Source organism: Pteropus medius, unplaced genomic scaffold (genome assembly GCF_902729225.1).
Source record: "Pteropus medius unplaced genomic scaffold, Ma_sr-lr_union100, whole genome shotgun sequence".
In the NCBI taxonomy this organism is placed as follows: domain Eukaryota; kingdom Metazoa; phylum Chordata; class Mammalia; order Chiroptera; family Pteropodidae; genus Pteropus; species Pteropus medius.
In genome coordinates this window covers 12958012-12981301 of record NW_024349804.1, presented here as the reverse complement: position 1 = coordinate 12981301, position 23290 = coordinate 12958012, and the positions used below count along the sequence as shown (strand labels likewise).

At 54.6% G+C, this 23290-nt stretch overlaps 1 protein-coding gene across 7 annotated transcripts in view; it reads left to right on the top strand.

Moving 5' to 3' along the window:
• AFAP1 (actin filament associated protein 1) overlaps positions 1-23290 on the top strand; it is a 101552-nt gene that overhangs the window by 36815 nt on the left and 41447 nt on the right. For 5 of the 7 annotated variants that reach the window (XM_039838006.1, XM_039838005.1, XM_039838004.1 and 2 more), the window contains 7 exons: positions 2074-2202; positions 5246-5343; positions 14286-14394; positions 14610-14703; positions 15717-15820; positions 19108-19319; positions 22685-22864. In XM_039838006.1, the coding sequence (XP_039693940.1) occupies positions 2076-2202; positions 5246-5343; positions 14286-14394; positions 14610-14703; positions 15717-15820; positions 19108-19319; positions 22685-22864 (924 nt within the window). In that variant the 5' untranslated portion in view covers positions 2074-2075. Of the gene's footprint in view, positions 1-2073; positions 2203-5245; positions 5344-13739; positions 13759-14285; positions 14395-14609; positions 14704-15716; positions 15821-19107; positions 19320-22684; positions 22865-23290 lie in introns of those variants that run through there. The other 2 variants (XM_039838009.1, XM_039838010.1) reach the window with 2 other exon arrangements.

Genomic DNA, 23290 nt, shown 5'->3' with positions numbered 1-23290 from the left:
CCCCGGTGGCCTGGCCCTTGGGGACAGCTTGGAGCGGGCGTCGCGCAGGCAGGCGGCAGAGGCGCGGCTCCCCGGGGTCGCGGGACGAGCCGTGTGGGTGGCGCGCGGGGCAGAGAGGGTGTGTGACGCACCCGTCAGCCCCGCTCCGGGAGCGCGAGCGTTTGTTCACCGCAGTCCGCGACCGGCCCTTTGTTTTCACCTCCGACTGCGCGACGTAGAACAGCTTTTCCCACAGCACGGTTATAAAAGTTCACCTGTTTCTTCGAGAACTTGGTTTCGTTTTTTATATTTTGATTCCCCAGCGCCTTTAGTTTTTTCCCTAGTGTAAGAGATAAGTTTTCAATGTTATCTCTTTTTTCCCCAGTTGCTGGTAAGTTGTCCTAACTCCAATTATTTATTAAGTCTACCTTTTCCGCTGGGTTCGAGACACCGCTTTGCCAGATGCCGGGTGTACATGTCGGTAGTTAAAGGGTGGCCTGGGTTGGGGTCTTCGATCCTGACAGGTGTTGCAGATGGTAGATTCGCAGAGTCCTGTGAACCACGGTTCCAGAATTTTTTTGCTTAGAACCTTTTGGTCTCACAATATGTGTCGAAGACCGCAAAGGGCTTTTACGTATGCGGGGAGATCTGTAGATATTTAGATGTTTATCACACTAGAATTTGAAACAGACAGATTTTTAAGATGTTAATTCATTTAGGAAAAGTGACCGTGCTTCTCAAACAAAATCATTCGGGAGAGGGTGGCATTGTTTTCCGTTTCTACAAGTGCCGCAGCGTCTGGCTTGCTGCCGGCCAGCCGGCCTCGCCCAGGTGCCCCGCGGCCGGGCTGCTCCGAGACGCCGCGCAGTGCGCGTCCGGGCGAACATCTGGCCCACACAGGGGCGCGGTCGGAGGAGAGAAGCGCGTGAATGTTCTTTGCTGCTGCACCAGAACGCGACAAGCGCGGTCTCCTGAGGGGCCACCGCACCGTGGCCTCTGCCGCCGCCTCAGAAAGAGCGCTCGGTTCTCTTCGTTCGAATTCTTCAGCGCGTGTTGCTCGTGCGGTGATCTTTGTCCGCGTGCGATTGTGTGACGTCGCGGTACGCCGAGTCGTGCACCTCTCCCAAAAGCCGACGTACTGCGTGATACGAAATCAGGAAACCCTGCTTTCCTTCTAGACGACGGGGCCGCCTCAGTCCGCGCAGGTGACACGCGCTGCCCGTTTCGTCATGGGTACCGGAAAGGTTTGTCCTCGTGGGCGGAGATTGAATAAGGGCTGTGAAGTTTAGTTCTTCACTCGTCAGAAATACTCTTAGTGAGAGTAGCATGTTTTTTTTTTTACTGTAAGTGTAGGGTGAAGATTACAGTGACCGTTGGCACCGTTTGATGTCACAGCTTTGAGCGAGATGCCAGCACTTCTGCCACCCTCGCATTTGCACCATCAGTGCAGGAAAGGGTGACAGATGTCTTCTGTCATGTAACTGGTTGGACCTTGTGGACTCTCGAGGGTCACAGCATGATGGAAACCTCGCTGACATCAGCCGCGTGGTCCCATCTCGTGGCTGTCAGAGGGGAAGGTCTGCCACACTTTTAGAAGGAAAAGATGTGCTAGGAAGCCAGGACCTGCGTCCTTCAAGTCCTCGGCATCCGGCGTCCCTTGCTGTAACTGCACAAAGTGCTCTTCATCTGCCCGCGCATGGAGCCAGCCCTGCAAAAGCAGAGTTGAGTTTCTGAAACCACGTCCCAGTGGTTATTGGAAAACCCTTTGGCATTTGAAACTGCCATCTCCTCCTTGACCCTAAAATTTAATGCCATGCCGTTGACATCAAGTGATGATGTCAGGCTTTTGGGTGTTGACGCCCACTGGCCACCTGGCTTTGCAGCTTCTCCCAGCTGAGTGTCGTTGCCTCAGTAGAAGATGGTGTGGGAATCTTTCAGTCGACCGGATTCAGCAAACTTGTTTTTCATGTTGAAATACTCCATTTAGCAATCAAGCCGAAAATGAAATACTTTGAGTAAAATTTAACATTTTGCGTTTTGACGTTTGCAAGCCAGTGGGTCTCATAGTACCTTTCCTCTCTCCTTTGTTTTCAGCAATGGAAGAGTTAATAGTTGAACTTCGTCTCTTTCTTGAGCTTCTGGACCATGAATATCTAACATCAACCGTCAGAGAGAAAAAGGCAGTGATCACAGACATCCTGCTGAGGATACAGCCCGCTAAAGGTGCGTCTCATTCAAACTCCAGTCTTTCCTCTTCCAGCCTCTTTTGCCTTCGAACCATCTTGACTTCCGGCATCTTTCTGAAACATCCATTTTTTCATTAACTTACGAAGTTATTTATTCATTAAGCTGTCATCGAAGGTCTTACTGTGTGCCAGGTACTGTGTTAGTTTCCAGGTATAGAAAGATTAAGCCTTTAAGGAGCTAATGGAATAATGGGTGTGTCGAGGGGCCCCCAAGAGCACCCCGACATTCTGAGATTTACTAGGAGGACTCGCGTATAGCTGTACTTTCTCACACCCAGGACTTAGTACAGAGGCAGCGGGGGAGAGACACAGGCGGAGCCCGGAGGGTCTGCACACATTCTTCCTGTCGTCTCTCTCCTTGGAGGGTCACACAGAGCACACTCTCCTCAGCAACAGAAATGCAGCACCCTGGGAAGCTCAGTTAGAGACTCAGTGCCCGAGGGTTTCGCTGGGGGCTGTTCACGTGCTCCCCCTCTGCCTGGCAGTACCGAAATTCCAGACGCCCAGAAAAGCAGGCTCGTTAGTGTTCTCCGGAGAAGCAGGACAATAGGGGGCAGAGAGAGAGAGAGAGAGATTGAGAGAGATTGAGAGAGATTCCTGTGAGCGGCTGGAGGCTGAGCAGCCCCCGAAGCGCTGTCTGCGGGAGGAGAGCCCGGGATGCCGGTGGTGTAATTTCTCTCAGTCCAAAGGCCTGGGGGTCGGGGGCCGACGGTGTAAGGCCCGAGCGGAGTCCAGAAACTCGAGCACCGGGAGGCCAGCGGCTGGGAGCGGGAGAAGATGGGCCCTCGCAGAGAGAGCCTGTTCGCCCCGCCTCCCTTTCTGTTCTGCCTAGGCCCTCGGGGGTGCGGCAAGGCCCCCCCACCCCTGCCCTGGGCAGGGCCAGCCCCTTCACTCAGTCCCCAGTCAGACGCTGGTCTGGCCCAGCAGCACCCTCGCAGAGACACCTGGGAAGAACGTTCTGCCAGCTGCTGGGCATCCCTCCACCCGGCCGCGTTGACACGCACCGAACCATCACAGCAGGTGTCTGTCCTAAGCCACGTCGTTTGCACAAACAGTCTAGGCACAGTAAACCAACTCTATCCATTAGGGGTGATGAAAACACTTCTGAAACCCACGTTTCCAGACTCCAGCCAGCTTACAAGGGTCAGCTTACAAGGGTCGAGTCCCTCGTAAAGCCAGCGGCCTCGGGCCTGATGCCCTAACGCTTTAGCCCGCAGTGGTGAGGCGGGGGGCGAGCGCCCGGTGGCGACAGCCTGGTAAGTGCTGTCCTAGGGAGCACGAGGGTAAGGGGCGCCCCGAGGGGAGTCCAAGCCAGTCCAGTGAGAGCGGGAGCAGGGCCGGGCGACTCCTGGAGGATGCCACGCGAGACGCCGGGGGCTGCGGGGAGAGAGCTGGGCGGGACGGAGGGATTTCCTCGAACAGCTTTTTTGAGAGATAATTCACGTACGATACACGTCACGCATTTGAAGTTCATTCGATGTGCAGTTCCTTGGTTTTTAGTGTAGGAAGCCATGGTGTGACACAATTAGATGTGTCGCTTGTCAGCGTGGACCATGGGTTGAAGGATTCGGTAGCAGATCGAAGGCGAGCCGCGGGAGGCCCGGGGTGGAGAGGGGACCAGAAGCTCAGACCCGAGCACAGGATGGGGACCGTGTTTAGGGGCGAATGTGAAGCGTTCGCGTGTGAAACGACGCCACTGCCCCCTGCCCGGCCCCTCGCGAGCTGCCGCTGTGCACGGGAGAGGCCCAGGCCGCCGCACCGGCGAGGCTCTGACACGGTCACGTGTGCCTTCTCCACAAACCGGCTCCGGTTCCTGGCTCTGCCCGTCACCAAGGAGGTGGCCTTGCCCGAGTGACTTTGTCTCTTTATGCTTCAGCTCCACATCTGTGCAAAGGGCAGGTAGTAGCATCTGCCTCAGAGATGCCGTGAGGGTCAAACGGGACAGTATGAGGTGTCGCCAAGCAGTGCGTGGCGCACCAGAGACGCTTGGTAACTGCTCCTCTCTCCTGTGCCTCGCTGGTACAGGCGGCATCTCTCCTCGGCTTCAGCTCTGCGCGCACCCTCGCAGCCGCTCCCAGCCTCGCGGTCTGGGCACCCGCAGCGTGTGGGCCCTCGCCCCAGGGGCTACTGTTTTTCCCCGATTTCGCCTCCTCTCTTCTCTGCCCAATGAGTTCCAGCCCCTCATCTCTCCGTGCTTCGTCCTGGACGAACCTTCTGATATTTCCCATTCTCTGATTTTCTCTTCAGCTCTTTCATTTGCTTAAAACTCACCCACCGATTGCGTTAGCGGTAGTTTCCATCTGTTCTTTCTCCTTCTTTCTTTCCTTTTTCACTGTTTCGAGTTCTCCACCCAAATTCCGGTCTGCGTTGTCACCCGAGGAGGCCAGGGACTTTATCTTTTAATATTGCTCTCCTAGCCTGTAGCATCGTGCTTCACCCATTATAGGTGATTATCGTCAAGTGATTGTTCTTCTAGGCCTTTCCAGGTGAGCTCTTGGCACGTAAATAACACTGTGCCCAAATTGAAAGTAGTTTCTTCCTCTCTCCTGCCTGCAGTGGCATAGCGCTCACCACGTTTTCTGAGACAGTGCAGATACTGTCCGTATTGTCCCCCTGTCCCCCCAGCTGGAATAGGAGCGCCCCGAGGGTCTGAGCTTGAATCAGTCACGGCACGCTCTGCCTTTAAGAGGGTACTTAGAGCAAACGTCCTGATCCCCAGGACAGCGTCGCCCCCTTAGTACACGGGTTCGCGCTCACCTGACTCTGCGAGGCCCTCTGGTATCGGGAAGAACCAGCTCCATCCCTCCTACCTGTTAACCTTTCAGATAAGTTCCTTAACCCTTTTCTTCAGCCGCAGAGTCTTCACCTGTATAATGGAGAATAGTACCTTGCAGGAGCAGCGGAAGGATGAGCGGAAGTAAATATCTGCGGAGTGTCCGCTGCAGCCGGAGGAAGCGGCCACCGGGAGCGGCGCCGTCTTCCCCGTCTCATCCCCTCTGTGGTGTGATTGGTACCTACAGGTCTGGAGGTGAAAGACCATGCTCCGAAGCAAGAGCCGCCCGGCAGCCTGCCGGCCCCTCCCCAGATGCCCCTGCCGGAGATCCCGCAGCCGTGGCTGGTGAGTGAGCCCCGCGTCCGCAGCAAGAACCCCGGCCGCCCGGCTCCCTCCCGGCTCCATCCAGGGCAGGTGCCAGCCCGACAGCCCGACTCAGAAGGAAGGGGGTGGGGGCCTCCGCGGGGTGCGGCAGGGCTGCCGGCAAAGGCCGAGTGGGAGGCCGACGGTGCAGCCTCCCTCAGGAGGCTGCCGTCACTTCAATAATTACGGAAATCTGTTCTCAGGTTAGAAGAAAGATCACAGGGTGTAACAGGCACAGCAGTGACAGCACAGCCTGGGACCTGACCCTCTCTCCGGGGTAAAACCGCATTCGAATACCTTAGTCTGAAACTTTGATATTCACCGTTATGCTTCTTTGGGGATAAACAATTTTTTTTCATAAGAAAAATATGAATACATTCTAGGGATGTGTATTTTGTTTGATCTAATACGTTAAAAATTTATCTTGGAGTTCTTTTACCGCTTTTGGAGCCGGGGTATACAGACGCAGTTTTTTACGTGCCCATCCGGCGTTTTCTGCCCTTCGCTGTTTGCTCGTCTGCTTACTGGGGAACGGGACTTTAATTGAGAACTAGAGCACGGCCCGTTTACTCGGTAGCTCTCTTTCTGACGCTCGCTTCCTCTGGGAATCATCTAATTGTCTCCCCACCAGGGTGAGAGCTGCAGGAAGCCAGGGCTGTGTGTCGTTTATTTTGTCCTGCCTGGGCCCAGGCCGAGGGCCAGTGTGCAGTAGGTGCTCAGTGATCCCATTTTAGAGGAGGACAGAGGAAATTAGCACTGATTGGGCTCCTGCCACGTCACAGACCATGCTTGTCACTTTCACCTGTAATTTCATTTAATCCTGACAGCTCAACCTCAAAGAACCCCTAATTCAACTCTAAACACGTGAATAGCACGTATACCCATTTTCCAGGAAAGGAAATTGAGGTTTAGTGAGGATAATGTGATTCGTCCAAGGTCCTATACTAAGTAGGAAAGGCAAAAATTGTAAGCTGTTCTTTCGATTTCAAATCCAGCCTGTTCTCACAGCATCGACTGGGAGGCGTGGTGGCAGGGCTGAGGCAGGCGGGGCTCGTGGGCGCGTGCCACGGTGTGTCAGGGACGCGAGCCTGTCCTGGAGCCCCAGCCCAGGGAGGCAGCGGAGTGAGGGTGCGGAGCGGGGAGCACGGCCACCCGCTTCCAGGGTCAGCTCTGTCACTTACTGTTACGATTTAGACTGCTGAGCACTGGCAGTGGGCTGGTTCACGGTGGGCTGTGCTGCGTGTCAAATACATGCCGGACTTGGAGGCTTCGAGAAAAGGACGTAGAATATCTCCTTAATTTTTACATCGATCACATGTTGAATTTTAATATTTTTGGAAGTGCCGAGAGAAGGTATATTAAGGAAATCAATTTCGTAAATCTCTCTGTCTTGCAGGAAAATTTTAAATTCCGTGTGTGGCTCACATTTGTAGCTTACATTCGTTTTCTGTTCTACGTATTTAATCTTTCTGCAGTTGAGAGTATATTGAATATATGATTTTATGTGCTGTTTTTCCTTTTTTACCATTATATTTATATATTTTTTCTTCTTTATAAACTTTTAATTACTGTGTTTTCGAAACTCCCGTCCCGTTCGTAGTAGAAGCGGTGACTTGATTAGCTCTTTTCCTCATTGTCTCACTTGCTGTTAGATAGAGTGCAAAATTATAGGCCAGCAGGTGTCAATGACATGAATTTTATTAACTGATATTTAACTCAAAGATAGAGAACAAGGCGAGAAATCAGTAGTTCACGAGTTTCCTGGTTTTTATTTTCTGGTTTATTTTTATTTTTCTTTCTAAGCTTGTCCGAGCCTGAGGCTGTCCTGTGATATGCCCTGATTTGCTTGGTCTAGTTGTCATTGTCGCATTTCAGATCAGGAAAGGTGTTTCGAGATTGGAGGTGAAATGCGAACACCTAGAAGCAGCCAGAAGGTTGTGGTGGTTCTAGGACTTTCTCGGGCTCTAATTTAGTGCTATCTAAAGTGCCATCTAAGTGGTCCGGCCTCAGGTACATGTCCCAGATGTGCCAGGCCAGACCGAGTGAAGATCAGGTTCAATGCCTGTTTCAGGCAGAGAACGCTCACGCGATGCTCAGCGTCGTCCGCCATGTCTAGGGCTTTTCCCTCAGGTGTGGTTGAGTATTCATTCTCCTCGCCCTCCTTCCTCTCGCTCCTCTCCTCGTCTCTCACCCTTCCTGGCATATGCTCTGCCCGCCTCTCGATAGAATTGGAACTGGTGGTTGGTTATTCAGAAAAGGTGGTTAGTGTGAGGAAGTCTAAAAAGGTCTCCATATGCTTTGAATATTTGATGTTTAAACAAATACCTTTGAGTGCGGTTTGACCAATGGGCGATTTCTCCCCGCTGGGGCCTGGTACTTGGGTGTTGGGTGTGTTTTCCCTCGGCCTCCAGGCCATGCTGTTACCTGCCCCAGGATTTTGATGTAGGCCCCAGGCTACGTTCTCTGAGTGTGGGGCCGTGTGGGAAGGAAGGACGCCTGTCAGCTCAGCCCCTCAGCTGAGTGGGGATTGGTTAAGATAGCTCGACTGTTTTCCTGATAGTTTTTCAGTGAATTCGTTATTCAGCGAGTAAGCTGGTCATTTAGCAAATTAAGTCTGCCTTCGGTGAACTGGCCTTTGGCCAGTTGGCTGACTATTTGCTGTTGGCACATCGACTTTCAGGAGCGTTAGCGCATGGTGGAGTAGAGATGGAGTGGGTAGGAAGCCGTGCCGGCCAGAGGGTGTGCCCTAAATTAAGACACAAGCCAGGGCAAGAGCCAGATGGGCGGGGAGCCTTGCAGGCACGTCTGTGTTGGTGGACAGTATGATTTGGGCGGGACACTGCAGGGATTAGGTCACCAAGGGCCTGTGGCCACGCAGAGCAGTTTGGATGATCACCAAAGCAACTGTAAGCGATGGAAGATGATTTTCAGTGTAAGATTTGTGATTCTCTACCCGTTTATTCTTTCTCATTCATTTGCAATGCCATCGCACGTTTACCTCCATTACGGCGCGTCCTGAGTGGATACTGCCGTTTTTCGTCAGATTGTGTTCTAAACTCTAAGGAGTTAACTCTTGCCCTTTCATCCCTTGAGTGCGTAGTAGTGTTTTGGGCAGTTCTCGTTAGCCGTCTCTTGATGTTCTTTTTCCCCGGCGACCTCTGAAACTTACTCATCTTGCGTAGCTGAAAGTTTTGACCAGCGAACAGCAACGCCCGATGTGGACCTTCTCACCGAGTTATAAACTTTCCCCTTTCGAAGGGGGCGTTTGCTTCTGTGCTTTGCGTGGCCCACGTTGCACAGGCGGAAGTGTGGGTGGCGGCCCAAGCTCGGGGAGCGGACGTCAGTCGGCCTCGTCGCGCTGGTGTCGCCTCAGCCACCAGGGAATGTTGGAGTGTGGTTTCGCCCTGGAGTACATGTGGCGGTAGCCTGGGGCATTCCGTGGGAGCCCGTGGTCCCTTCATTGTGGCCGAGAGGCTTTTAGAGGGGCTCGAAAGAGTGGCTGCGTGTGCCACTGGGGAGTGGACCCCATCCGTGTTGACCCCGGCCTCCAGGGCCACCTCACGGCTCCCGGGTCTGGTCCAGCCAGCCTCCCGCCCCTTCAGCAAAGCTCTGAGCCTACAAACAGGCGGCTCCGATCTCCCTCCACGGCTGAGAGAGGGGAGAGCAAGGTGGACTTTGGGGGGCTCTATAGAATACGCATGATATGCAGTCAAGGCACTTTCTAGAAAATTATCGTGCCAGCAGATAGCAACAAAGTTGTTTTTTATTTGGTAAAATATGCATAACATTCACTTTACCATTTTAACCACGCTTAAGTGGCCAGTTCAGTGGTACCAAGTGAATTCACACTACTGTGCAGCCATCACCACCACCATCCCCAAAATCTCCGCCCGCCCCCCACACTGAAACTCTGTCCCATGAGACGCAGAGTCCCAGCCCCCGGCCCCGGCCCCTGGCGTCTCTGAAGCCGTGAAGTCTGGGCGCAGCCCTCACCGCCCGTCCGCTGCTTGTGTTTCGCCCTCTCCAAATCCCTGTGCAGCAGCTTCGTTCTCTCCGGCTGGCCGGTGGTGTCCCGAGGCTCTTTGAGGTTATGTCACAGAGTTGGGTATTTCACCCTTTGCGAGCTGAGACTAAAGCCCACAATTTAAAATGACAGAAAAACCATTTGTTTCCCTGTGAAATCGGGCGCGGTCCTTCTAGTGGACTGAACCATCTCGTTCCTCTTTCCCTGGTATCGGGGACTCTCAGAGCTTAGCCTCCTGTGCAGTCCCTGGGGCGTCTTTATCTTCAATCACTCCGCGGCCGCACCCCGTGGACACTTGCCCCCTGGTGGGGGACGGGGCGCCAGCGTGGCCCCTCAGCCTTCGTTCCTCGGTGCACAGATGGCACTAGGGAAACTTAGTGTGTGCGCACTGAGCACTGTGTACTCAGGCGCCGTGCGGAACGCGGTTAGCCAGCCATCGGAGCGGAGCGGGGCGTCGTTTGGATGGAGCTCTTATTTTGTCAAGAAGATGACTCTAAATTCTTGATGTTAGGACTGAAACCGTTTTTGCAGCTTAGACTATACAGTTTCGTTATCAACTGAACATTACTTCATCCGGTCCTCAGTTTCCCTCACGACCTGGATGCCTCCCTAAAGGGCACGCCATGGCGTGGAAGTCGAGATTACAGCATGCGCGTTGTAGGGTGCTTCTGAGAGGTTCCTGTCCGTTAGAGAAGGGTTTTGCTAGTATGTGTCAGAACCAGACCATGAACCCTAATCTTATGTCAGATTTTATCATTTTTGGCTGTTACTCTTAACAGATTTGAATCCCTGTGACCAGAAAAACGGAATCTGGATGCGCCACCACGTACATAGAATTAAAGCCAGAGAGAGATTCCAAGTTCTCGGCTGGTCTTTCTCCTGCTGAAATCAGGTCTCAGTCTATTACTCAGTGTTACTGGTGCAAAGCACTGAGTAATAAATCGGGGTGGCAGGGGGAGGCAGCGGAGGGGAGGGTGGCAGAGGGCAGCGGAGGCAAAGTGAGAGTCGGGGGGAGGCAGGTGTGGGAGGCGCTGGCGTGACTTAGACAGTGGGGGAGCGCAAGCTGTGCTTGGGAAATGCTGGCTCCGTGTTACCACGTGATGCGGAAGCTGCGGGTGTGGACCCGCTGCCCTCAGAGGGCCGGTTCGGTCTCGGTCCCTCCCCGACTCCTGTTGCACTCGGCCCCCCACAATAGTAGGTGCCCAGGGATATGGTCTTGACGCAGACATGTCATCCCTGCCGTTTCGAAGCTTCCAGTGCAGTGGTCAGTGCCAACCCCGGCTGACTATGGCTTCTTGCCTAATCTCCGGGCGCGTGTGACACTGGGCAAGGTCTGTCATCTCTCGAGCTTCAGTCTCATTCATGAAATCATAATAAGAATACCAACGTCTCCGTTATTTTCTGAACAAGAGAAAATATATACAGAGTATCCCAGAACGGTGGCTGTCGCATGGCAGGCAAACAGTAGATGGTGGTGGTTATTGTCATATTATTGAAATAATAGTAATAATAGTAATTATATTTAGATCATACAATTACATAAACATAGTATTTATTGTTATTAATGGAAAAAGAATGCTCTGTGAGGCTTTTCCTTAAAGTAGCAAAGGCAAAGACTGATGGGCTTTTCTTTTCAAAAAGCTGGGAATTACTTTAAGGCCAGTATTGTGAGCCAGGCAGGCCCGTAGATTGGGTACGTTCCTGTCCAGTTGTGAGCGCTGGTTTGCTCCGATAACACATGGACACCTTACAGGAGAAGCGTGCAGTGCCTGAGGGCAGGTGAGGTTTGCTCAGCTAAAACGTAGCTTTCACTGAAGCATTAATCTGAGGGAGAAACATTTTGGTGGACTTAAAAGTGACCTAGTGACTGGCACCATGTCACTTCTGTCTTTTATGTCGAGAGCCAAGGTCAGTTATTCTTTGGGGAAAACAGCTCATCTCCCTTTTTAAGCGTCGAAGGTGGCCGTGCTGGTTAGACTTCGGTCCCTTATTTCATCAGCGTGTGTTTCGTGAGAGCCAGTCCAGGCAGACGCTGGTGATGATAAGGTACGAGACGGGGTTGCAGCTTCGTGTACAGACCGGGTCTCTTCCAACCTTGAGCGAAAGTCGCAAAACCCAGCGAGGGTAAAGCCGCTGTCGGCGTGTGGTAATGTTGTTTAAAGGTACACTCGAGTACCTGCTCTCGCCGGAGATGGCCATGTCACCGATCAGCGAGGCCACAGAGTCAGCTCTCACTGAATCATAGCATAGGTGAAGTTGGCTTTGGAAGAGTGCTAGAAGAGGGATCAGAGCCAGGACGGTCATCAGGGCTGGTCCCCTTGGGGACCGGCCTCCGAGTTACGGGAGGGTCGCGTAGACCCAGGACGAGCTGGACCCGTGCGGAAGGCACGCCCCGTGTTTGAGCGCTGTCCTGTGGCCCTCCACGATCCCTGCTGGAAACCCGCCTTCCCTCCCCTGTACCTTAAAAAATTCCTGTGAAGTGCGATTTCAGGGATGCCTCACCTACCGGGAAGGATCCGAAGGAAGATTAGGAGCTGAAGGCAGCGTGCAGCACGCGGTTTCCTCCGTCCAGCCTCTCCCCTTCACGCCGTGGCGCCGCCGCCTGAGCCCGCGAGAGCCCGGGGCGGGCCCGGGGACAGCGGTGTTTGGGGGTGGAGTGCCGGTGCCTTTTGAGAGAGAGAGAGGGTGCTTCTCTAGAGGTATTATTTTTTGAGAGGTATTACCTCAAAGCAAAAATAGTTCAACTTTTTTGATTTTGAAAATGATAAATACAGTACCTAGCAGAGATTTTTCGAGTAAATTGTAGGTAGGCACGATCCTTTGAAATGTCCGCACAGGGACAGGCCGGAATATCGAAGCAGCTTCCCTGGGTGAAGAGTCAGGTGTTTTTAGAGTTTGTTGAACAGACTTGGGTTGAACATCATACAGTCCTGCTCACATGACCAGTAGACCTTCTTGGCGTGTATTTCTAGAAGTGCAGTCGTTGGCTCTGAGGACATACCCGTTGACAGGTCTTGCCAAATGCTCGACCCTGGTAGAGTTTGAAAATCTCGGCTGAGAAATACCACGGGCCAGGACGGGAAGCAGCTCACCTAACACCTCCACGTCACTCGCAGCCCTGGGAAGGGCGGCTGACTCCTTCCCGCGTTCCACTCGGCGACCTGGAACGCTTTCCCGGGATGTGAGTCATCCGAGTGTCTCAGTGTGCTGAGTGGAAGTTGGAACACCCTTTGTTTCGTGAGCGAAGACACCCAGTGAATCAAACGGCTCCTTTCCAAAAGCGATAAGCAGAGATTTTTAACCCCTGTCCAGACCTTGCCCAGGGCCGAGCACCGTGAATCTGGGTCCGTTTTAAGTGCTGCCTCTTCAGGAAGGTGCAAAGGACCTGGTCCCGGTCCCGGTCCCGGTCCCGTGAGGCCACAGGATGATGGCAGCCCGGGAAGCCAGCCGTGGGGGGCAGTGCAGAGGAAGAGAGTTATTAGGACCCCGGACTGTGGCGGCGGGGAGCGGCTGCCTTCCTGTAGGAAGGGGTGTCTGCAGGTGACCTTGAGTGAATCATCTTCCTTGACCTGGCGAGAGGAGGGGCGGGCCGAACGCAGTGGGTGATTGATTAGTCCTTCCTTAGGGACTTGTTGGAGTTGGAGTTAAGTTACATAGAAAGTGCTGGGATTTACATCCAGAGCTTATGTGGATCGAACCCCCAGGGCTTCTCGGGAACAGTGTTCTGCCGGGGGCCGAGCTCAGCAGATCTTCAGTTCGAGGCCTCTGTTTTGTCCTCAGTGACATCTTCCCAGTTTGTTCGCGGGACGCAGGTGGTGCGAACGAGTCACACGAGGCAGGGAGAGTGAGCGTGAACGCCGGCAAGGCCTTCGGCGGGCGGAGCGGGGCTGGAAACCCCAGCTCCGTCACGGAGCGGCGTCTGGTTTCGAGCAGGCTGAGGCTCTGGGTACCTTCTGTGTCCACCTTGAAGGGTTCCTGACTGATGTGACCTGTGACCAGGACAGAGGCGCCAGGCTGAGCTGGTGCTTGGCCGGTGTGGGCTCTCTGTCCCTTCGACCCTTGCCGCCGGCGTCAGAACCAGTAAACTGTCGGCGCTGGCAGGGAGGGAGGCCGCTGGGCACGAGTCGTCGGGAGCGTTTGAGAGAAGAAAGGGCTGCAGCTGGGTCCCAGAGGCCGGCGGGCTGGGGAGTCCCGAGTAGCCCTGGCCGGACTGGGGGAGTCCCCAGCCACCGGCCCTTCTGTGTCCTGAAGTTCGCCTCGAACCCTGAGGGCCTTCGCCTCAGTTTGACAGGAAACTCACATGACTGGTTTTAGTAACGAGCAGGTTCCGTCCCCAGAGGAGACGTCCAGTTTCTCTTGAGAGTGTCTCCTAGGTGATGTCCTTTTTTTTTCTGGGCATGTATGGGAGCCTGGGGGAGATGCCGGGCACGCTGCCGCCCACCAGGGGTTGCTCTGTGACCGAGCTGTCCCTGTGCTCTTGGGGCACCCAGCACCGCCATGTGGGCCACCGAGAAGAAAAGCGGCTTTGGGGACCTTGGCGGGTCAGCGGTGTGGGGGGAGCCATGGGGACAGAGGGGAGAGGTGCATGCTCGCTCTGGGGGGTGCCCCTTAGCCCGATCCACGTCAAAAGGAGACATTGGCACCCAGAAGCAGGGCGCCCCCGGGAGCCGGGCTGCAGGTCCGACGTCCGCCAGCAGCGGGTCTGGCCTGGGGTGCGCGGCCAGGGCCGGGCTGGGGCTGCACGCGAGCCGTCAGCAGCTGAACTCCGCGACCTTTGCGGGCGAAGGGCTTTCATGCCAGAGACTTCACAGAGGAGAGGGGGAAGTGCGGGTCCGCGCCTGCTCGAAGCGTCGGCGTTCTTCGTTCCTCCGGTCACGCTGTCCCTCCCTCTTCTCCATAGCCGCCTGACAGCGGGCCACCCCCGCTGCCGACATCCTCGCTCCCGGAAGGCTACTACGAGGAGGCCGTGCCGCTGAGTCCCGGGAAAGCCCCGGAGTACATCACCGCAAGTGAGTGTGGGTCGCCGGCTGCTGGGCTCCGGGGCTGGGGGCGGAGTCTGGCCCCTTTTCCGGGTGGGAGGGAGATCGGGCTTTCCAGAACATGGTGGAAATGTGGGGCAAAGTCAGTTTTGACCCCAAGAGGTAAATCCAGACAACGCTTGCAAAAGTCTGAAGTGCCTTGTAAGCATCTTCGGTCATCGGATCGTCATTTTTTTGTGACTCAGAATTAGTGAATCTTCTTGCTGTGGAAACGTGTGTGGAAATGAAACGTTCCTTTTGGTCAGAGGGAAGTGACTTTGTGGCAGCATGTGCTGATGGGTATGTGCCCCTCCCTCGGGCGGCGGGTCCCTCCTAGGCCGCCTTCACTGTGCCACCGTGAGACTGGCGTCTGCCGGGCTGCAGATGAGCAGGTACAAACAGACAGGCATCTCAGCCAGAGGCTTTGGTGTCTGTTATTCACACAGGTTTTCCCAGAAGACCGTGGTCCCGAGGTGACTAGTGCTCTCAGAAGCACTTCTTTGTTAGTGCCCGGCTTTTAAATTCAGGACGAGAACGACACACCGACACCGGAAGCCTTTTCTTGGACCATTGGTTTAGTTCCCCTGTCGGTGTTCTGTCGGGCAGGGTGCTACCGTCTCGTGATGAGCGGGCCATCTGAGCGCGTGGCCACTGAGGGCGGGAGTCCAGCCAGCCGCCCCTGTGACAGAGGAGGTGGGGCGGGAAAGGCGCGTGCCCGCCGTGGCCCCGAGGCTGCCGGCACAGTGACACCCGCGCGTGCTCTCCTGTCTCCTGTGGAAACGCCCTCCTCCTGCGCAGGGCCGCCTCCGTGTCCCCGGATCTGTGCTGCACAGGACCGCGAGTGCTCTGCTCTCTCTGTCCTGGCAGTGCACAGGCGGGGCCGTTTCAGCCAAGCAGGCTCCATCTCGGGGGGCGCAGGGAAACCCCGCGCCCAGCGTGTGTCCTGAGTGCGCAGAGAGAGGCACCGAGCCCCGGCGGCTGGGCCGGATGCCCCCGGAAGGCAGGGGCCTTTGCCAGCCCCCTCGGGCCCATTCGCTCAGGCTCCGGAACTGTCCCGACACAGACCGAGGCCAAGTCGACGAGTGTCTGTCACCCTCGGAATGAAGAAGGGTCAGATCTGTAAGCTTAGGAAGTACTGGTTTTGAGATCTAGAGGTTCAATATTTTAATTTCTCTCTCCAAGAACTGTTTGGGAAAAACGCAGTCAGGTAATTTCTAAGTGTTCACTATTTCAGAAGATATATTAATTAAAAAACACAAACGAAATGGCTTGATGTGATTCAGAACTCTGTCGAATTCCTTTCTTTCTCCTAGCAAAGAGCGAGAGAACTTCTTTCTGACGCGCTGCCTCCCAGGGCCGGAGCCGCCGGAGCCTCGTCCCCTCCCGCCTTCCTCCCCGGCCCCGGCAGACTTGCAGGGTGAGGCAGGGCTGGTAGTTTTGACTAACTGTTGGGGCCTCAGTAATTTCCAGCCTGAGAAGCCCCATACGGGTGACGTGTCCTGTCCTGTTTCTTCCTCAGTTGCTCAGTTGCTGACTGGAGGCAACTTTTGTTGAGCTAATTCCAGAAGAAAGAGTAATAGGTGGCCTCACACTGGGGAGCAGCTGGTCAGCGCCCTGCGGCTTCTTTGATCAGATGGCTGTGGTTCACTGCCTGCCCACCTCCCAGGAACTGTGGCAGTGAGCTGACTCTGCAGGTCAGGGTGGGGTCATGCTGCCTTCAGGAACACGGGGACTTTGCGACAGCTTTGCCGAACCCGTACCGGGTACGGTTCTATCAGAGAAGCAGAACCACCGTGAGTGTCGCGGGATCGGGCTCAGTACGGGACCGAGGCCCTATGCAATGTGGGTCCAGGGGAGGAGCCTGTGGGGGGCCTCTGCCTCTGCCTGGCGGGACCGGCCCTCAGGCAGAAGAGCTGGATCAGGAAGGGGGAAGAGGGAGGACAGATTAGAACCCACTTTCATCTCTCACTTCCTGCAAACCCAGCGACATGGGCGACCAACTGGAGAAACTGGCACCCATCCCACAGAGCTGCACACACCTGGCCCGGGACTCAGAAGAGACCCGCAGGAGCGGCGGGCCCAGTGACTGCCCCACCAGCTCGGACGGCCGGCCGGCCAGTGAGGGCGCTGTGTGCCGCAGCCACGTCTGGCACCCCACGCTGACCTTCGCAGTGCGCTGGCAGCGGCCGCCGCCCTGCCTGCCAAGTGGCCAGCCCTAACCCAGAAGCATCCAAGACGGGATTCTGGGAGCTGGGACTCCAGCCTTGCTAAGCCGATACAGTAGGCAGCCGCCATTTACCTCAGGTCGGCTGGCACCGTGCATACCTCTCCTGGCCAAATACAGACAGTAGCAAAACCATGGCCCAGCGTAACGGGAATCGGCTCCCGCTGTGTAACGGAAGACGCCCGGGCCGCCCCGAGGACGCAGTCCATTCATCCCTTCATCTGCTCAGGGCGACAGCCACTGTGTTCTGGCTGAATCACATTCTCCCCAGCGAGAGCCTACAACTTAAATGCCCAGGTTCGAGGCTCAGTGCTGTCAGCACGTTGTGTGTTGGGTGCTTGGGGAGTGGGCGAGGCCAGAGAAAGAATTCGTTTATTATGCGCAGATAGACCGCGCCACCATGAGGAAGAAGAGCCGTGACTGGTTCAGCCCTCGCTCCGGTGACCGGTCGGCGGTCCTCGCTGTGCTTAGACTGGACTTCGAGTGCCCCGCGCAGGGCGGAGGGCTTGTCTGGACCGCGCCCTCGCGTCCCCTGTCCGCTGTGCCCCGTGACCGCGGTCCTCAACACCGCTCATCCCCGCCCACATCCCTCAGCGCCGTCTCAGCGTCCTTGTCAACGGTGTCACACATGCCTCCTGACTGGCCCCCGGTTCTCGGTCACCCCAGCGTTAGCCCATTCGCCACCTTATTGCCCAAGTTACCTCTTTGGTCACTTGGGTTTCTTGCTCAAAATCCTTCCGTGACTCCTTTTTCACAATGTAAAATTCTGGTTCAACTTCCAGTCTTTCTGTCCCCCTCAGTGAGGGATGGAAACGAGGCCGCGCGCACAGCGTGACTCATTCCGGCGCGTTGGTGCCGCGTCTGCTGCGGAAGGGCCGCCCTCCCCGCCGCGTGGCTCCGCTGCAGCCCGTCGCTTTCGCCGCGTCTCTCCTCCGTCATTCGATCACCACGTAGGCGCTCAGGCCTCGAATGTGCTTGAAGACGAAGGCCTTCCAGATGCTTGCGGGGGCGAGGGGGGCACAGAGAGGGGCCGGACGCCCTCAGGGAGCCTGTCGTCCAGCAGGGCTCAGATCAGCAGTGACCGCCACCAGAGCTTCCTGGGCACTTGGCGCCGGCAGTCCTTCGGAGGGCTCTGCGGTGTCATTTAAGCTCATCTAACCGTTCTGCCTTCTGCAGATGTTTGCGCACTTGCCCTGTGCTGGGTACATTGTCACGTGCTGGGACGGTCACCTCCCACAAAGTGGACTCCCTTCCCCCAGACGGCTTAGGGCTGTGGGGAGACGGACAGGCAAACAGCAGTGGCCGCAGGGGGACGAGGTTCCTGCTCGGTGGCGCGGCAGCACCCAGCGGGGGCACTTCACGCAGTGCCTGAGTCAGCATGGTCTCTGTGACAGCTCACTGTGGCCTGGGGGACCGGACAACACGCAGGTGCTTTCCCACAGTTCCGGAGGCTGGGAGCCTGCGGTCAGGGTGCAGCGCGGTCAGGGCCGGCGAGGGCCTCCCCTCGGCCTGGGATGGCTGATTACCCCCCCACCCCCCAGCCTGAGACGGTGGCCTGGGACAGCACCTCCCCCTGGGTCTCCACACGCAGAGAGAGCATGAGGTCTCTCTCTTCCTCATCTTATAAGGCCCCTTCCCCCAGTCCCATTGGATTCAGAGCCACCCAGATGACCTCCCTTAACTAATCTTTGCCTCCGAGAAGCTCCATCCTAAATGCAGTCACATTGGGGTTGGAGCTTCAGTACCTGGATTTGGGGTGCACAGTTCAGTCCCTCGCAGCCAGCTTTGGTGATTCAGGGCAGGGGGCCTTGTGGAGGAGGTGCCAGTAAGTCATACCCGGAAGGGTGGGCCATCATCCAGGCACAGGCAGGAGACCAAGTGAGATGAGCAGGAAGCCTGTGTGACAGAGCCGTGTGTGCACAGACCCCGGAGGTGGCAGCGAGAGTGACGTATTTGGGAAGCTAAAAACAACCCAGCATCACAGAATGAGGGGGCAGGTGCAAAAAATCAAAGTCCCAAGGGTGACCCAAGGACAGGGTGGCCTTGGGTCAGATCGTGAGGGTCAGGAGGGGCTTGTTCATGTGGCGATGCCAGCGGGGACGAGGACGTTGCAGACCAGAAAGAACTTGAAAGCAGAGGCGTGGGCGCGGGAGAGCAGGGGCCGCTGTGGGCAGGGCCTCCGTCTGGGGAGCACGCGGGGCCGTGCTCGCCCGGCAAGGCCCTGGCCTGGGCTCCGCGATGCCCGCTCTGCCAGGGCCGAACGCCTGAGGGTGGTTTTCAACACAGGGTTTGTGGTCACTTCAAGACCGAGGTTTCCACTGCCCGAGCTTAGCGTTATTTCTCCTCGTTTTTATTCACGATTCTGAACGCAGGAGCCCCTTCCTTGCTGACCGATGTAACAAGAGACACGAGCCCGTGGCTGCCTTCCAGAGGAGATGTTCCTAACCAGGTCTTCACTTTTCTGCCTTTGTTTTTGACAGATTATGACTCGGATGCAATGAGTAGCTCTTATGAATCGTACGACGAAGAGGAGGAGGATGGAAAGGGGAAGAAAACGCGACACCAGTGGCCCTCGGAGGAGGCCTCCATGGACCTGGTGAAGGACGCCAAGATCTGTGCCTTCCTGCTGCGGAAGAAGCGCTTCGGGCAGTGGACCAAGTTACTCTGCGTCATCAAAGACACCAAACTACTGGTAAAGCTTTTGCAGTGATTGCTCTGGGGTAGAGCCGGTGGCGTGTCCTTGGCCACCGAACTTGGTGGGATTCGTGCCCGGGCGATGATCACATCAGCGAGGGGGAAGGGGGGGCACGGCCTTGGGCCCGTGGTGAGCTCAGAGGTCCGGTGTGGGCCCTGGTAGCACTGGCTGAGATGGCCATGTCAGTGCCAGAGGCCTCCCCAGCTCCCTCAGCGAGCAGAGGGCAAGTCCCCGCGCCCTGCCCCCCGGCGGTGTCTGCGGTCCATGTCGGTGGAAAGGCACAGGGCTTTAACTCGCCAGAAGTCGCCGGATGGGTTTTCTCATTTGTAGTGAGTCAGTGGATTCCTCAGAGCCAGGTCAGAAGTGGGACGGGTAGGCCTGCGAGGTTTGGAGGGAGCGTGGCCAGGACAGGAAATTCTTTTGGAAAGCTAAAGGCTGGTTCTGTTTCTTTTTTTAATCCAAGAAGCAGAGTAGGAAGATAGAGTAACAGACGAGCAGGGAACCTAGGTGTTATTCCAACAGGGATTCTGTTAAGAAAGGAAAAACGTTTTGAGAATGGGGTGACAGACACTCCCTCCCTCCCAGTGTTAGAAACTATGGTTGATTATTAGAATTATGAATTCTAGAGGGTGTTGTTGCTTTTTGTTTTTCCTTCAAATTAACCTTGGAAAAAAAAAATCACTCAAAACTATATCATTAAAACAGAACACACGAGAAGTTACGTTTCTGTGTATCTTTAGTGAGGTTAGATATTCTTTTTATAGTTTTATCTGTGAATTATGGGAATCTTACTAGATTCTTAAGACATTGTATATTTCTAAATCAATGGTATTGTTCATTTTTTCTAAAACAGTGAGAGGACGTACTTTTTCACATGTGTGGCCTGGAATCTCTCAAATTTAAAATATGCCAGAAATGATGCCACGGGGGAATTTTAAAGTAAAAGAAAAAATAAATGACGAGGATCAAGATGGTACTTATTGGCAATCTGACATAATGGCCCTAAGATGCGGGTGCGTTAATTACGTAGATGTTTGGAAAATCCACAGTCCACTTTTGGGAAAGAAGTTTTAAGACGCAGAGAGGGGAGCCCGCGCGGCCTGCGGGGCTCAGTAATTCAGGGGCTCAGGCGACCTCGCCCCGTCCCCGCCCCGCCCCCTGTCTCCACACCGTTCCCCCGCTCCATCTCCACCCAGATTTCCCGTCTTCACGACCAGGACGAAAATACCTGCCGTTTAGAGTCGTTATACACGTTTGAGAAGAAATTAATGGAAAACCGCATGAAAGCGCTGTCTTTGATAAAGGGCAGAGTCAAAGTTAGTTATTTTTATTATGAAGCTTTTTTGGGTTCAAAGTGGCCTGTGATTCAACTGCCCAGATGACCCCTGTGGACACTGAAAAAAAGTTTGCAGTGACAACAAAAGCAAATGTTTTCCAAGTTTAAACAGTACAGAAACTTTAAACGGAAAACAGACGGCCAGGCTCGACCACCCGCCAGTCTGCCTTCCCACGGGCACTGCTGTCACTAGCCTTCTGTGTCCTTCGGAAGCCGTTCCTTTCCCTGCCCGGGCAGCTCTGTGGCGCCCTGTGAGGGGCCCACAGCTGCCTTCGGGACTGAGGGAAGGACCTGTCCCTCACCTGTAGGGAGGGCTGCGGGCAGAGAGCTTGCCCAAGGGCGTGCCCCCTTCCTTGGGGGTTTGCATCCCGTGTGTTACCGGGTGGGGACGCGGTGGGACAACCCAATGGCACACTCCAGCTGCAGAGCCCCCGTAGGGTCCGCCCACCCAGGCCTTTTGGTGACCCCTGGGCCGCTCCGCGCAGCCTCTTCCTGCCCCGCGTTCACGGGCGTTCCCCTAAGAGCGCGGGTGACTGTCCTGCGTGCCGCTCTGTTTGGGAGCTGGCTTCCCTGGGAGCCCTGCCAGCAAGCACCTCCAGATTGCAGTTCATCGATTACCGATGACACACCCATTTGGGGGCGCTTGACTTAAGGAAAAATATAAGCTATAAAATTTTTTTTTCGATTCCTTCCATTGGACTGTTATTTTATTTTATTTTTATTTTATCGTTTGCACTTAAGTCAGAATGTAAAAAATCTCTGGTGAATGGTAAACATCCGTAGCAATCTGAGGTTAGTTGGTTTCGGTGTGTTTTTTTTTCCTTTTTAGACAGGGCAACCATCCGTTGAAATTTTTTTTGAAGCAGACATAGTCTATCAGTGTGCCACACGAGGGCCATGGTTTTGGGACTATAAATGATCGTTTCCGTTTATTCATTTCTTCATCAGTAGATGGTCTAGAGGCAGGACTGCAGGCCTCACGGTTTGAGGCTACAGTCCCGGGTCTGCCACTTTTCAGGTGGCCAGACTGGTCGTTACCTAACCACAGGTACTGGTCGCTTAAGTTAGCTACTTAACCAAGTTGACGTAATCTGCAAAACACACATCTGTGACGATTAAATGAGATGTACGAGGTGCCTCACATCATGTTGCCACTCAGTACTTGGTAGCAGATGTTATTGTTACTAATAATTTAATGCCATTTAAAAAAAGAGTAGCGATAACTCATCTTACAAATGAGGAAACAGGCTCAGAACATGAACTTCCTGGAACCCAGATTAAATTAGCAGCAGAGCTAGGACCCAGACATCTGTACTAGATGCGTATTTCCATGAGGAGGGATGCTTTTGGTCCCCGATAATACAGTTACACAACAGGGTGCGGGGGACACCTCTGGACAGTGTCAATTCTCGATTTTACAGATCTAGATTAAACAAGAATGATGGAGACTAGGTCTCGGTTTCGACCTCAGCACTGAAGTCTTTAGAGTGAATGCAGTTGTGTAAATGGAGCGACGGGTTTCGGATCCTCTGAAACCTCAACTAGAAGGCGAACCTTTGCGACATTTTCATGTGTCATGTGTTGATATTTACACTAGTAATGAAATCATGCGTCTTTCAGAAAACAGATAGAGATGAGACAGGCAGATACCCAAGAACATAGACTATAGAATAAAGTGCCCATATTGTTGTCTGCGCACAGTAGGGCTGCGTTGTTCCAACAAATCTAATAAATTCTATTCACGCGACTTAGTGAACAGCTCCACTGGCACGTAGCTCCAGGGATCTGTCCCCTGCCGGCTTTCGTGAACGATGCGTTTGCACACACACAGAGGTGCTGGTGTGGAACGGGGCTCTGGGCGCAGGGGCCCGTGAGTCTGCGGAGCCCTCCGCGGGCGGTGAGCGTTCCCGCTGCCCCATCAGACCTCGGACGCCTCGCCGGCACGCCCGCTTCCGCCGTGCGGTTCTGTCGGTGACCCGCGCGACCTTGCTGGTAACGCAGCTTCGATTTGTCACGTTGAACACAGTGCTATAAAAGTTCCAAGGACCAGCAGCCTCAGATGGAGCTGCCACTGCAGGGCTGCAGCGTCACCTACCTCCCGAAAGACAGCAAGAAGAAGCAGCACGAGCTGAGGATCACGCAGCAGGGCACGGACCCCCTCGTTCTTGCCGTCCAGAGCAAGGAGCAGGCCGAACAGTGGCTGAAGGTAAGCTGTCGGCTTATTTCTGAGCCGTTTTCGTTGCCAAACCTCTTTCTGAGGTCTGTTTTTATTTTCATTCGTACGTTTTTCAAGTGTACACAAACATGGATTAACCTGAACAGATCGGTTTTTGAAAGGATATTCTGATTACTTTGAGGTTAATTATTTTCGCTGTCGTCTCCAAGAGGCAATCTGCCTCCCCTTGGCAGGCTGCTTCTAGGACTTTCTCTCTTTGATTTTTTAGTTTCACTTTGTATCTGGATGTTGATTTTTATTTATTCTGCTTCGGATTCCTTAGGTCCCTAAAATCCATGGAATGTCATCTTTCTAAGTTTTGGAAAACTTTTTAGCCGTTTCTCTTAAAATGTATGTAACTTTGCCCCATTTCCTCCCCTCCCCCTGACTGCATTTAAGTATGTATGAGACTCTCAC